The sequence below is a fragment of the Onychostruthus taczanowskii genome, unplaced genomic scaffold (assembly GCF_017590055.1).
Source record: "Onychostruthus taczanowskii isolate IOZ18803 unplaced genomic scaffold, ASM1759005v1 scaffold54, whole genome shotgun sequence".
NCBI classification, from domain to species: Eukaryota; Metazoa; Chordata; class Aves; order Passeriformes; family Passeridae; genus Onychostruthus; species Onychostruthus taczanowskii.
This window is the reverse complement of record NW_024503013.1, coordinates 1,287,390-1,300,896: the sequence shown is the minus strand read 5'-3', so window position 1 is coordinate 1,300,896 and position 13,507 is coordinate 1,287,390. Positions and strand designations below refer to the sequence as shown.

At 37.8% G+C, this 13,507-nt stretch overlaps 1 protein-coding gene across 1 annotated transcript in view; it reads right to left on the bottom strand.

Moving 5' to 3' along the window:
- The window catches only part of DEUP1 (deuterosome assembly protein 1), a 41,411-nt gene extending 33,040 nt beyond the window's left edge, over positions 1–8,371 (bottom strand). Inside the window, exons 1-5 of the mRNA XM_041417053.1 lie at positions 8,289–8,371; positions 8,004–8,103; positions 7,701–7,765; positions 3,329–3,500; positions 1,897–1,992 (exon numbers count right to left, since the gene is read on the bottom strand). Of these exons, the coding sequence (XP_041272987.1) occupies positions 1,897–1,992; positions 3,329–3,500; positions 7,701–7,765; positions 8,004–8,103; positions 8,289–8,371 (516 nt within the window). The remainder of the gene's footprint in view (positions 1–1,896; positions 1,993–3,328; positions 3,501–7,700; positions 7,766–8,003; positions 8,104–8,288) is intronic.
- Between the last annotated feature and the right edge of the window lie 5,136 nt (positions 8,372–13,507).

Below are 13,507 nucleotides of genomic sequence, written 5' to 3'. Positions count from 1 at the left end.
TGTCAGGTTTTTAAAAAAAAAACAAAAGAGAAAACAGGGTGCATTTGCCCACGGAAAGGACTTGTTGGGTAATTAAACACTCCAAAATAAAAATCTTTACGGAAAATTGACTGGACTTTCAATTTCAGAAGGTTCAATTTCAGTGAAGATATTAGCAACATGTAACATAAACCCAAGCATCTTTAGCATGGGATAAAGAAATAATTAAGAAGTGAAAAATATTGCACTAAATGTTATAAAGAAAAAAGAGCTTTATTTTTGAGAATAGTTCTGCACTGCTAAAAGATACCTTACTACTTATGCATAAAATGTCACACTCCTTTTCATTGTGTGATGTTTATCTTCTCAACAATCATGCTAAGATGATATTTTTCTGTAATTTGTGTAAATTATAAACCAGCTTTTATTTTTACCTACTTTCCCAAATGATTAGAAGTGTTAATTACAAAACAGCCGAAGCATTCACCGCCTATTTACAGAATTGTTTTCCATATCCGTTTTCAATTGTAAAAGAAAAGATAAATTAAAGACAACATAACATTAAAAATAAGTAATACATTTATTAATTTGATGGGCTCAGGTGCACTCTCACTTCTAAATGAAAATAATGATACCCAATTTATGCAATCTGACATCACTATATACTAAGCATGGTGACTGGAAATTCTGAATTATTACACTACATCTCTGGTAGAGGAATCCAGTGAAGGGAACAGAAAAGTAGCAGGAAAAACAATGCAGAATTGTGTACCTTAGTTGTTAAAATCTGAGAAACAGAATCAACTCAATTTTGCTACAAATTCATATGCATGATTGAAGTAGAAAATACTGAAGAAACAAAAAGACAGGTGCAGAGCAAACACAGCCAAACTGCATCATAAAACCATAGAATGGTTTGAGTTCAAAGGGACCTTTAAAAGACCATCTAGTCCAACTACCCTGCCATAAACAGGGACACCTTGCATTAGACCAGCTTGCTTTAAGCCCCATCTAGTCTGGCCTTGAACACTTCCAGGAATGGGGCATCCACAACTCCTCTGGGCAACCCGTTCCAATGTCTCATCACCCTCACTGAAAAAAATAATAAATTGTTCCTCAGATACAGTCTAAACCTGCACTCATTCAGTTTCAAACCCTTGGCCTTTCTCTCAGCCTGTCTTCACCAGAGAGATGGTCCAGACCCCTCTGATCTTCTTCATGGCCTCCTCTTGACTTGCTCCAACAGGTCCAAATCTTTCTTGTACTGAGGACCCCAGAGCTGGACACAGCATTGCAAGTGGGGCCTCACCAGAGCAGAAAAGGGGGAGAACAACTTCCCTCAATCTGTTGGCCACATTTCTTTTTATGCAGCCCAGGATACAACTGGCCTCCTGGGCTGCCTGAACACTCTGAAATAAATAAAGCCAGAACAAATTCCCAACATCATTAATGCGGGTTACTCCAGTTTTGATACAAACGAAATCTATACCTTATGGAAAGCTATCAGGCCACTTTAAGAGTTGAGTAAATCAGTGAAACTAAAACCAGAAAAAGATCTAGGAAAGACATGATAAGCACAGTATAAATCTTAAAATCCCTAGTGTGCATCAGACTCATATTAGCATGAATCCAATTACCTATTTTATTCATTCACCAAGGCTCTAGTTTATTAGTCTGAAGTTAGGAAATGAAGTATCTGTCTTCATAACAGATGTCACATCCACATCAAAAATCCATCCAAAGTTTCGACACGACAGTACATAAATTATAATGGAGCCTGCTAGGAAGCTGTAGTCATCATCATTTGTATGACATGATTCTTCTTTCCCAAATCCATGATGGCACATCTAAATAATTTGGCATGTGTAAGTTTTTTATACTGCAATCACAAAATAATGAAACCGACGTTTTTCTTACTTGAGATTTCAGTACTTGAAGCTGAGTTTCATAACTCTGAGCCATTTCATTTTTAGTTTTCTGTAAGTTTTCCAATTGTTTTTGAAGTAGTCCCACCTAAAGTTAAAATAAGCATTGAAATGTACCTTTTCTGACATTTTTCAAAATATGTAATTTGTGGGAAAGTAATTTGAAACTTTGAAAGAAGATCACTGCTTTAAGAAGAGGTATTAAAAATAAGTATTAAATCAGTAGCTTGATAATAGAACTGCATACTACAGACCTAGATTGTATCAACATCAAATTGGTGATTTTATAGTAAAAAATCTCATTACACGCTGATGTTATAATTTAGTCATAATATTGTACAAGTCTGTCATGAAAGACCATTCCTGAAAGCTTCTTAAACCCAACTATGCTGTTCCCCATTGTGAAAATTTTCCTTGCATGGCTCATAAAATGATACAAATTACCTTCCAGTATTTATGTACAAATTACCAGAAGACACTGTGGACTCATTTCAGCTCCCTAAGTGCAGTGCCATTTGTGATATCATAAATTATTACTGAGTTTCACAGAGACATGAGAAATATGACAGAGAGCATACATTGCACCCGTGCTTTTCTGGAGGGGCAGTTGGAAGCTTGGTAAAATATGCTGAAGTATTTCAGATAATGTCTCTGTACAGCAAATAAATTGATGCTTTCAGGATGGGCTACTTGAATTCTTCTCTTGGTTCCTCTGACTGCAGGGACTAAGGGCAAGTTCCTAATTGCTCATTAGGGAGAGTCACTCCATTTTCAAAACTCCCACGGGCAATTTAGCCACCTAGCTCACACAAGGATGCCCTCGTGCTAAATTCAGCTAGCTTGAACTAGAACTGAATGCTATGCAAGGATGTCGTGATGCTTCTGAATAATTATTCAGAAGAAAAGTATGTGAAATACAGGCAACATCAGGCACACTGGGGCTTTAAGTTTCATACGAAAGTTGAAGTAGTAATACATTTCAAGTCTTCACAATGAGTAAAATTATCATACAAAGACAGTATATAATGTAAAATGTTAAAAATCAGGAATAAACAGGAGTAACAAAGACATGATTTTGGAAACGTTTTTGAACTGCGTTCTTCCGTTTAAAATTTCTGATGAAATGAGAAGTGCTGGCATTTAGAAAAAAACATCAAACTATCTTTTTACAGCTAACCCAAGAATATTTGATGTAGACTTTAGGGAAATAGAAGAAATATGAGATTTTCAATGACATTTTTACAATCACTTTTCAGAGCAGAAGCACACTTTAAAACAAAACACTAAGGATAATTAGTGACCTTTAAGGGGTGTTTGGTATTTTTACGTGATAGAACAAATGGTCTTATGGAGAATTTAAAGCATACTAATAAGAAACTACAAGAATAAATACTTTCTTTATAGAATGTGATATTCTTAAATACCTCTTGACCTTTTTGATCCAGTTTGCTTTGGGCACTTGCTAATTCTTGATCCTGGATATCCATCTTTGCTTCCAAAGCTCTCATCTTTCTTTCCCATTCTACTTGCTTTCTGTTTACTATGATGTCAATTTGATGCACTAATTCCTGAAGTTCAACTTCACATGGAGAAGCTCTAAAAATATAAAGAGATTTATTTTTTCAAATAAAGAATAAGAGAGAAAACAAATTTTTATTTACATTGCTACAATTCTGTTTTAATTGTGACCAAACTAACCACTTTTCAACAACAAAAAGAAAGAAATGGGAAAGTTAAATGATGCCTTCAAATGTAGGTGGAACCTCACTTCATCAGTCTTGAGTTTGCCTGCATGCTCAACTTTTGACTGCACTAAACTGAAAAAACAGCTCCTTAATGTGGATATGGGTTTATCACAAATCTTTTATTTGGTGCTTAAATTGTGCACATCTCTTGTTTTGATAATTATTACTGGAAATCGGGGCAAATTTGTTTGATTTATAACATCATAACTAAAACTTAGCATGATTTTTTGAAGTTAAATTCTTTAAAACTTCTTTTGCATCCACAAATCCTTGAAACTGTAACAGTATCAGTGTTAAGCTTGGAAGGGCTTTTTAAATGCACACATAAATCTTAATGACTTTTTAATGTTAAAACTGTTGGTAATGCTGTTTTGAAATTTAATATGAATCATAGGATGACGATAACCAAAGTCCAAGCAAGTGATGTATATCTCTCAAAACAAAAATACCCCTCTCCTAAGTGCCTGGAACCCATCTCAAAAGTAGCATTAATGATGGGTAAACTCTGAGTGCCTCTGGGTGGAATATAGAATGCGATTTTGAAAACAGAAGATAAACTGATACTGCTTTAAAGACCTGTGCACTTCCAGCCTCCTCTAATGTCACATGGCAACACTTTGGTGAACCACCAGCAATGACTCAGCTGTATTATTTCAGCCTTCAGAAACAGGTGCTTGCCTTATTGTGTGTCACATCGATAATCTAAATATTGTTATGCAACTAAGAATGCAACTTCTAGCCTAGATCATCACATTACCCTTTCAATACACCATGGCTGACACCTTTCACTCTTAAATTTCACCTGCCTCTTTCAGATCTTCCTGCACATGGCAAATTCCGCATTTGTTGCTAAAAAAAAAATTCTCTTAACTGTTCTTGCATGCTTCTTGAATCTAGAGCAATCATTATATAAAAGGGAGCTGCTGAAAGAAAAATTCCTTCTGAAAGAGCTTCTCCACTTTCTCTAATTCCTTACCTGGATCCTCTAAGCACACTTTGAGCTGCAAAAGGAAATCTGTATGTGAAGTTGTAGATTACTGCTGCTGTTCTACTACCACAACTAATCTGTACCAAGGCTCTGGTATTGAAGACAGATCTGTAGTCATCCCCACCCATTAGCAGAGAGGTGCTACTTGCTGCAGTAACTATTGCTTTAGGCCACTAGTGTTTTGGAAAGAGTGCTGAATATGGCCAATTATTTGGCACCACAGTCACGAGAATTTATTTTCATCACTGGATGTGGAATCAATGGTTTCTTTTGTTTAGTAAGACATGTAACACACAATGTAACACACATGTAACACACAATGTAACACATGTAACACATGTGTAACACATGTAACACACAAATAACAAATCTTCATAAGCAAAGAAGTATGCACTGGCTTTTTAACCCATGTGGATTCAGCATTCCCAATTTGCTGAATGCATACATCAAATGGATTCGTCATACAGGGGAGTAATGACTTGTACTTCAGCAAGTGGCAGCTACTTTTTTTTTGGTTCATTTACTTTGAAACAGTTCAAAACACTTAAAGTTATCTCATTTTAAAGTGGTGTAGGCAAGCTCTTCGTCTTCTTTTATTCTGTCTCCATATAAGTGAAAATAGAGATGAGTCATATTCTACTGTCATTAATAACTATTTATCTTCATGTAAAACAAAATGTTTCCAAATTTAGGCAAAAATCCAGATAAAAAGATTTACCACCTGCCGCTTTGCTTTCCCCGGCTAGCTGATGTTGAGAGTGAGGGGCGGCAGTTTTCCCCCTGGAGCTCCTTGAATTCCAGTTGTCAGTTGTTTCGGCGCAGAATAAAACACAGGCAGCGCACAGGGGTCCCAGGGAAACTTTATTTGATGGTGTTTCTTCCCCTCTTTCTTCCTGGGCCCCCACTAAGGGGCCGACAAAGACTTATATCTCAGGGGAAAGGCAGGGGCAGACCCAACTTCCAACAAATCAGGAGAGCTGGGAGTAAAAACCCAGGCGGGGAATAACAGGAGCGAACCAATAAACTTCCAAGGAAGAAAAACAGTTTTAGGAAATGGGTAAAATTTGGAAAATAGAAGCTAGAAACTAGCTGACGACATTTCTGGGAAAAGGGTGGAGACAAAAGAAAAAACCAGCACCAAAGAAAAACACTAAATCACAAATCAAACCATAGACCCACTGATAAAACAAAAAGCACGATACAAGAACCACCTCCAGGCCTTTTTCTTTATCACAAAGGATTTTTGCACTGGTTAGACCTTTCTAGCTCCATTTATCCATCTTTTGCTTTGGAGTTCTGCACAGGTCTGATTGTTTCCAGACATAAAAATGAATGGTAGAAAGAATGGTATTGTCCATACACTCTAGAATAAAGTTATTTGAAAACAGATGATTTAAGAAATGTTTGGTTCATACTGTGTCTTGAATTTATACTTTCTTCCCATATTATTTACATTTGTTCACAAATAGGAAAATAAGTATGACCATATTTATGCAAACAAAAGTAAAACTATTCAACCTTACATAGTATATTCATTAGGTTTGGATATTTACCAAAGCTTCTACAGTCAATATTAATTAATTTAATTATTGCAAACATTGCTCTAAAAATAGGAAATATACAAACGAGTTGTAATAGAATCTTTTACCCCAAAGTTTTATTATAAGAACTACAACCAACTTATTTAACAACTTTCAGCCATACTGAATCATTCACACCTATGGACAGACAATTTGTGATTTATGAGTCCTTGCAGCTGGAATGTAATTGTCATGATTTTCACCACCATTACTCAGCCATTTTCCCAAGTTTAAAGGCACTCTATTATCCCTGGAATATGTCAGCATAGACTGAAATAGTTGCCTTTCAGTGAAGATGTATCCTAAACTACTCTTCCAGAATCTTTGTATAGTTAATGGAACTAACTAGCTAGCAAGAATTATGGCTTATGATGGGACGAATTCTACTAGATGCATCTGCAAATAGCCTGAAATTTCATATATTGATTAAAATAAAGGCAAGGCAGAATCCTGAATTTTTGAAATAGGCTTCTGACTTGTAGCCAAAGAATAGCAATACTTTTGGGATTTTATAATTCAAGTTTTTATATGGCTACCTTTACAAATTATGTAACTATGATATGAAAAAAGAATTCCCTCAAAGCACACTTTTAAATCCATAAAAAACTTTTTGGGCCAGAATAAGGTATGATAGATCATGCCTCTTTTATTTTAAGAAATACTTTTACACTTAATATGCGTCATATTGCATTGTGCTGTTTCTTGGTAATCATGGCACAATAAACTGGTTTATTTGAAAAGTAGTTAGTAAGTTTACTTACAAAATTATGATGGATAAATATTCTGTTTTAAGTCATTAAGTGGGGAAGTACTTCTTATATTTGTATGTTCCTTGAAGATGCTGAATGGGATGAGGTGCTACATAACTCTTACTCATGTTCTCATTTCTTTAGAAAGACTTTGCTAACATATTTTTTAGATTAACTACATACTAACATATTTTTTAGATTAACACTAAAAGAACTAAACTTGGACTATGTAAAAATAAAAAATGATTATGTGTTCTTATGAAAAGTGCATTTAATACTTGGGGACAACAGTTGTAGTTATTATCTGTGCAAAATAAGGCTAGGACTTTAGCAATGAATCTTGTTTTCAAGATTCTTACTGTTTTAAGAGCTGTGATATGTAAGTTTATAGTGCTGTAGCCTAGCAACTTCAAGTACTTTAAAAAAAAGTTTGAAAAAACGTTTCTTAACATCTTAATAAAACCCTACATAACTTTCATTTTCCCTCCACCTCTGTTTCAGGTATGAATATTTAAACATTAAAATAACTAACAGAAACAGTTAGTAGAGCACTAGCCAAAGCAATATCTTGTCTTAATTATCAGCAACTTCTCCAGTTTGCATGGAAAGCAGAAGAAATACAGAATCAAGTTTGCCTCCAAAATAATTAATATTTTGTGTTTCACATTTCTAATAACATACATTATTCAATTCCATCATATATTCAACTTCCAAGAGAGTAAGTCATTACGTACTTAGTCACAGCTTGTTCCTGGAACATTTCTAAGTCCTCCTCCATAATACTGATTGTCGTTTTAACCTGTTAAAACACCAAAAATCAAATAATTCAGATTCTTAAATGCATTCATTTGTACAGCCAAGTAGTGCAAACTGGATAGTTCTGTGCTTTCCTTTCATATTACGCAATTTTCTCATTAAAAACAAGAAGGACAGGAGAGTGCAGCTCTAATTACAGGCTGGAATGGGTGAGACAAAAACTTCCAGAGTAAGCTCAGCTCTCTGACAGCAATTCTCACACTTTGGTATCTCTGAGATACCAGAGGTGGTGCTGAGCTTGAACCTAGCCCTGGGTCTCCATACCGAAATCTGTTTTGGATCATTCCGTGTTGTGTGACTTCAATGACTTGCAAAGACACTCTGAAGGACATGAATCTTAATTTGCCATAGATCCATGGCTGCACTCATCAAACACCTGCACCCTTGCACACCGTGATGAACCTCTACCCTGGCTGTAACTGCGCTCAAACACGATTTCGGACTCCTATTGCCTGGCCACTGCCTTGCCCGGCAGATGCAGTCTGAGACACGCAGCCCTCAAATACCTCGGCAGGACGACCAGAACAATGCTATTGCGGAGACCAGCCCGGTTCCGTGGGTCCAGCAGGGCACAAGGATGCGGGGGCATGCCTGCCTGCATGCCAGAACATTATGGGTGACGGGGGAGCGTGAAACAGCCCTAATTCCAAATTCCTGGCGGGAGAGAGCAGTGGGGCTCTCAGGGGCACGGGTACCAGTACCCACAGTCGTGCGGGCAATGACACATGGCACTGCAGCCTTGGCTGCACAGGGAGCAGGCACTTGAGGGGACCAGCCATAGGAGACCGACACCTGAGGTGACACCAGCACAGGGACCGCCTTGGCTGTGCCGGGCACCTGAGGAAACCGGGGTACGGACAGCACCCCCCGGGCTTCCGCGGCCGCGCCCTCCCCTCCCGTTACCTGCCGTGCTCCCCGCTCCGCTCCTGCCGCCCCCGCTGCCGCTGTGGCCGCGGTACGAGCCCCGCAGCCCGGCCAGCCCCGGAGCCCGGCCCGCCGCAGCTCCCGCCCGTCGCCGCGGTAACGCGGAGGGCGGCGGGCGAGGCGGGAAGGCGGCCGGGACCGGGCCGGGGCAGGGCCGGGGCAGGGACGGGCACCGGTCCCGACTGCGTGGCCGTGCCGCGGTTACTCCCTGCGTCCCTCCTTCGATCCGAAGGAATCTGGAGTGACTTTCACCACAGGAAAATTTCACCCGGGGTGAAGAATATGTACTTCTCCATTAACATAATTTCAGAAATCAGTAGGCAAGGTGCTTTTAAAAACTTTTTTTTCTGATTTTTTTTTACCCCCTTTCCCTTAAAACTCTGTTATTACTAGATATGAAAAGGGTGAACTTTCCTTTCCTCCTTCAATGACTAGCTATGCTTTTGTCAGAGGGCATCAAACGATTTCCAGATTATTTTGCAAGTGACCTTGGCCTGATGCCTTTCCATTCTTGTGGCCTTCAGTCTGTCTTACTGAATGTTATGTTTGCCCAATTATTCAATCACAAATAAAAGGCCAAACAAAATTAAATGTAACAATAATTTTAATGAAATTTAAATGAAATAGTTTAAAATATATAAAATTGAATACATTCAATAAATGGGCAGTATAATTTGGTTACAATAAAATATAGTCTGGTTCGGGTAATGACGTATAAGCAAAATTACCGTGAGGTAGGGAGCTTACTGTTTCAATTTTATCAGCACGAATCACACTTATTTATCACACTGAACAACAAAATGCTTTTAGGAATCACAGCTATTTCAGCTCTTTGCAGTAATAATTTGAGGGACTTCGCATTTCTTCAAACGCCAGTGAGGTTTTCTACCAGGATGGTACCATTCACTTGGTATCTATTGTCCTGAAATTTCATGGAGCAGTATCAAGACCTGCTAGTCTATTTCCATGCAATACATGTCCAGCTTTGGCTTTGTTCTTCTTAATATGTTTACTGCAATTGACCAAGTGAACAGAAGCTTTAGTACCAGTTCTAGGGAATAATCTATCTCATTGGGTTCCTACATACTGTGCTGTGGCAGATGGTTTTTGTGTCAGCAGAAATGCTGTTTCAAGCTGTGAAAAATGGTTTTAATTTTTTTTTTTTTAATAGGAGACTAAAATAAAATTATTTGCAGAGTTTCAGGAAAGTCACAGAATGACAGAATTATTAGGACTGGAATGGACCTCTGGAGATCATCTCTCTGGAGACCATTTTGTCCAACTCTCTGGCCAAGTGAGGGTCACCTAGCACAGGTGTCAGGAACTCCCTGATGAGGTTTGCCTATTCATTCTAAAACATAAGAGTTTTCCCTTGTAGCCAGGCCGGTCAGGATGACAGGAGAAAGCTGTGGGACCAGTTGTGCACTCTGAGCCCTGAAAATGTTTTCTTCATTACACTTTTAATATATCATTACACTTTTCTTCATTATTTACTTACTGTAATAGAGTTAATGTTTCAAAAAAATTTCATATAATTGAAATAGTTTTGAGGTTTTTTTCTAAATAATAAAACTTGGGTTTATTTATTTTAAATACTTTGAGCTTTGAGATGATCTGAAGTATTATATACTAGATGTAACTTCTAATGCAACTGCCAGCAAATTTCCATTTTTTCATCTGCTCAGTTGAAATGAACTTTTCAGCCATATTCCCAGTGTATATACTTTAATTTCCTCCCTGTCTTACCCTCTCTAAGTGGTAATCAGTTATTCAGAAATTTAACTTCCATCTGTCATGGCTAAATGGAATTGGGAGGGGAGCAACTTAAAAAAATACAGAAAAATAATTTTAAAATTACTTTTCTACATTTTCAAAGCTTTTTAGAAGGACAATTCCATGCCACTAGCTGGAGTTGTGTTTCTAACTCTCTTAGGTATATCCAAATACCTCCCCCACTATATTAAAAAAGTCCCATATCAAATTTCTGTCCTTTTTTATTTGCTTTTGCTCATTCACATCATCTCTTGACTAGAGCTTGTCTTATGAGACTCAAAACTGTTATTTGTTGACTTTAAAGAACATGCCTTACAAATTGTGACAGCCAGCCAGCCAAAAAAAAAAGCTAATCTAAATCAGCTTTTAGATTAAAATTCATGGAAAACTATAAGTGCATTTCTGCAGGAAAAGAAGAAAGTAGATTTGGGCAGGTACGCAATGGAGTGTGAACAAATGCAAAACAAGACAAGGTGCAACACAGATCTATTTACAAAAACGAGGGGAACTAGGCATTACCTAGGGAGCTGCCTTGCAGAGGGATCTCAGATTGGGCAATGAGTAATGGGATGGAATTTGACAAGTCAAAATGCTGGATGCTGTACCTAGCAGGTGAGAGTTTCTAAAAATAAAGCAATAATATACAATTCAATATAGAATATTTTCAGAGCAGAATAAAAGTGGTGGCTTTATAATTTAGATATAATTTCCGTGATAAATTATTATATAACTACTAGTTATCCTTCCTAGGTCTTTGTCATTTGAATTCTTCAATATGTGTTGGGTTTGTAGTGCAATATGTAATAGCAGGTAAAACCTAAGTGCATTTGTGTATTTAACTTTAAATACAGATTGTATTTACAGGATATATTCACAACTTACTTTGCACTCTCAGATGACAGGTTTGATTGAACATTTTGTTCCAGTAAACTCAGTATAATTCTCATAAGAAACAGACTCATTTCTTTAGCATAGAAACCACATGATTTTAGTGATATTTATGTGATGGATTCATAGCAGCTCTATAAAAATTTATTAATTGCATTCTGCATGTTAGTTTGAGTGCATATGGACACCCCAACTTAATTTACAGAAAAGAAAAGGAATAGCTGTGTATAAGCCATCCATCAACAACTATGCAGGAGTCACTGAGAGACAATAAAATCTATGAAAAAGATCCTTAAGACGTAAGCAATAACAAGAATGACATTTAAAAAAGAATCTTTGCAAGAGAGATTTCTACTTGTGAAAATGAGACAGGCATAAAATGTGCCTGAAGATTTTGAAAGTGCCTAATTTACTGGCAGGAGCTGCTAAATCCTGACATAATACAGACATAGATGAAGGGTACTGTTTCTAAATATTTTGTTTCTAGTTTAAACTGAAAAATACTCTTTTCTTAAGCTGCTTATGAAATCACTGAAGGAAAGAACAGAAAGAGTTTGGATTTAGTAGGATTTGCCAGGTAAACCAATTGATATGTCACACTGTAGGCTGAAACCTTGGAGTGGAGAATTTTAAGAATTTATCCTGCAAGAAGAAACCTGAAAATTAAGGGTAGTGCTCTGGGAGAATGCAGACAGGAGATAAAGGTGCCATTAGGACTGTTTTTTTGACACTTACAAATTAGTCTTTCTGTGTCAGTCTCTAAGGATGAAAAAAATAATGGTAGAATCGTGTAGTCTGGAAAACACCCTTTAAGATCATGGAGTCCAGCCTCTAGCCCAGCACTGCCAAGTCCATCACTAAACCATGGCCCCAAGCACCACTTCTACACATTTCATACATACCTCCAGGGATGGTGACCCCACCACTTCCCTGGGCATCCTGTTCCAGTGCTTCACAAGCCTTTCAGTGAGGAAATTTTTCCTAATGTAGGATGTAAACCTCACCTGGTGCAACTTTGAGGTAATTTCCTCCTGTCCTACCCTTTGTTATTTGGGCAAAGAGGCTGAACCCTACCTGGCTACACTCAGATGGTTGCAGAGAGCAATAAAGTCCCGCCGGATCCTCCTTTTCTCCAGGCTAAACACCCTCAGGTCCCTCAGCTGTTCCTCACCAGACTTGTGCTCCAGACCCTTGCTCTGGACATGCTCCAGCTCCTCAATGTCCTTCTTGCAGTGTGGGGCCCAGAACTGAACACAGCACTCGAGGTGTGGCCTCATCAGTGCCCATTACAGGGGGATGGTCACTATCCAGGTCCTGCTGGCCACACCAGTGCTGATCCAGGCCAGGAAGCCACTGGCCTTGGCTACCTGGGCACTCTGCTGGCTCATGTTCACCCACTCATTGACCAGCACCCCCAGGTCCTTTTCCACTGGACAGCTTCCCAGCCATTCTGACCCTAGTCTGGAGCATTGCATGAGGTTGTTTTGACCTAAGATCTTTGTTGAATTTTATCTGTATAGTGCTAGATATTTTCCACACAAAATAACAGTTACTTGTTTAATACTTGCTGCTAATATTTTTCTGGAAGCTCATCATAGTGTTTAGCATTACTTCAGCAACTTTCAGTATGGCATAGTCTTTCCTTTGTAGTTATTCCTACTGAAGCATAAAAATATAAAAATATTTTATGGTTTGGCAGCATGTGGATGGTTTCTAGCTCTATAGACAAAAATACTTCTTGGTTAACTTGTTTTTACTTATCAAATGTTCTCTGTGATCTTGTCTGCAGTTAAAAAAAAAGACTGTTAAACTTGAGACTGTACATTTAATCTGTGGCTTTATATCCTGACACAGTTGCCTCAGCTTCTAAATTGTGCCACAGTGACATAAGAATTTATTAAAAATTATTCTGGCTAAGATAGGCAAGTTATCAAAAAAAAAAAAAATAAACACTCTAGAAGCATAAATTTGACTTCGTACTGTCTGAGGGGATTACAGGAAAAAACCTGGTTTGTTTTCATCCTGAATGTAAATTATTTTATGATAGTTTGACAGTTTTAGTTTTCAATGGCACAAATGTGCTAACAATTGTACAAGCTGCTTTTGGTCATATTGAAATTTAATGATGGAAGAGCAGATA